Source organism: Aureobasidium melanogenum (genome assembly GCF_000721775.1).
Source record: "Aureobasidium melanogenum CBS 110374 unplaced genomic scaffold scaffold_124, whole genome shotgun sequence".
NCBI classification, from domain to species: domain Eukaryota; kingdom Fungi; phylum Ascomycota; class Dothideomycetes; order Dothideales; family Saccotheciaceae; genus Aureobasidium; species Aureobasidium melanogenum.
Window position 1 is genome coordinate 1 of NW_024470176.1, and position 1421 is coordinate 1421.

At 48.4% G+C, this 1421-nt stretch overlaps 1 protein-coding gene across 1 annotated transcript; it reads right to left on the bottom strand.

The window, feature by feature from the left end:
- Positions 1-1078: 1078 nt before the first annotated feature.
- On the bottom strand, positions 1079-1363 carry M437DRAFT_89415 (uncharacterized protein; the record flags this gene model as incomplete). Its single annotated transcript, XM_041029049.1, has 2 exons — positions 1079-1201; positions 1268-1363. The coding sequence occupies 2 exons, from the start codon at positions 1361-1363 to the stop codon at positions 1079-1081; spliced, it is 219 nt and encodes a 72-aa protein (XP_040874489.1).
- Between the last annotated feature and the right edge of the window lie 58 nt (positions 1364-1421).

Below are 1421 nucleotides of genomic sequence, written 5' to 3' on the forward strand. Positions count from 1 at the left end.
AAGCTAAAAGAACCGGCACAGGAGACCAACCTTAGGGGACAATCAGTCACTATGGACTCAAGCTGGAGGATCGAACGTGCACTTACGATTTGCCTCTGCGTAGATCAAGGCCAGACAGGATAATGAAGCCACCATAGTTAGCAACATGTTGTACGAGTTGTCTCAGATTCTGATTGCTTGACAAGAAGGAAGATGCGAGGAGATGTAGGACAACTAGAAGTCCTATGTACAGCTTGAAGTCAGCGCACATCCCTCTGACTACGCTGGCATGGCATTGGTGGCTACTCACAAATGCACGTCTGTCGCAGGAATCCTCTCTCGCCATATGCCCACTGTCCCGAAGAAATGAGAATGACACGTCGTCTGAGAACACCTCGTAATCAAACCAGCTTGTGAGGCGCTCTGGATGACAGTAAAACTGATACTGAAACGCCAGCCATCTGTCGCTTGAGAATCTCTCAGCTGTACATCTGTTTTGTCTGAGAATATTGCCCAGAGTTTTCATCAGTATCGACCCGACAGGGATTGCCGTCGGATATGTGGCTGATTGTAAGTTCGATAAATTACGGGGTCGTTTTGAGACGATCAAGAAGAAAGTGCGGGTATTCTTCGCTATTCTTGGTTGTCTGCTTCGAAACGGAGGACGCACGTGAACTATCAATCCAAGAATGTTTTGCAAGGAATCGTCTGGTGGGTATCACCACAATCACTCTGTCACTCGCTCTGTCGATGACAGCTCCCGGCTGGACGGAAGGTCGCTTGATGGGCAAGCTGGTGGGTCATTCACAATCAGTCTGCCAACAACCGTTCCCACCTTGTTTCGGCCGTTCGCCTCCCGTCATGCGAATGGTACAACTAGAGGTAATCTTGCCGGCAGGTGCTCCAAGATTACCGTTGTCGATCTCATAGCTTTCTGTATCTTCATGTGAATGACTGCTATGTGCTTGTTGTTGTATGTGTGTACATGCCAGGCGTAATGACCTTCCAGCTGAGTGACCTCGTGCTGGAAATGTAGGTAATATGACGGTCTCCACTCAGTCGAACCCGCTCCAGGTTCTGTTCGAATGCAGTCGTCTTCTCAGTCGAAAAGTCGGAGTTTTTCTGATGGCAAGGCATCTGAAATAGCAAAGACCAGATCATCGTCACTTTCTGACACCGATAAAATTCTCTTGTCTGGTGCCAATTCCACAACCCAGGGAGTCTATGCGTTTGATATGTCACAGGTGACGAGAGTAGGTTCATTCTATTTTCTGGTAGAGCATGTTACCGTCTGTCCAAGACTGTCCTCCATAAGCTGATTCTGGCAAGCAAAAGCACGAGACAGGAGACGACCCTCATGCATGTGATCTGGAAGGTCGGACATGTCGAGTGCCACCATCATTGCAGATTCAAACCAAGAGGCATTCGTTTCATCTTCCAGT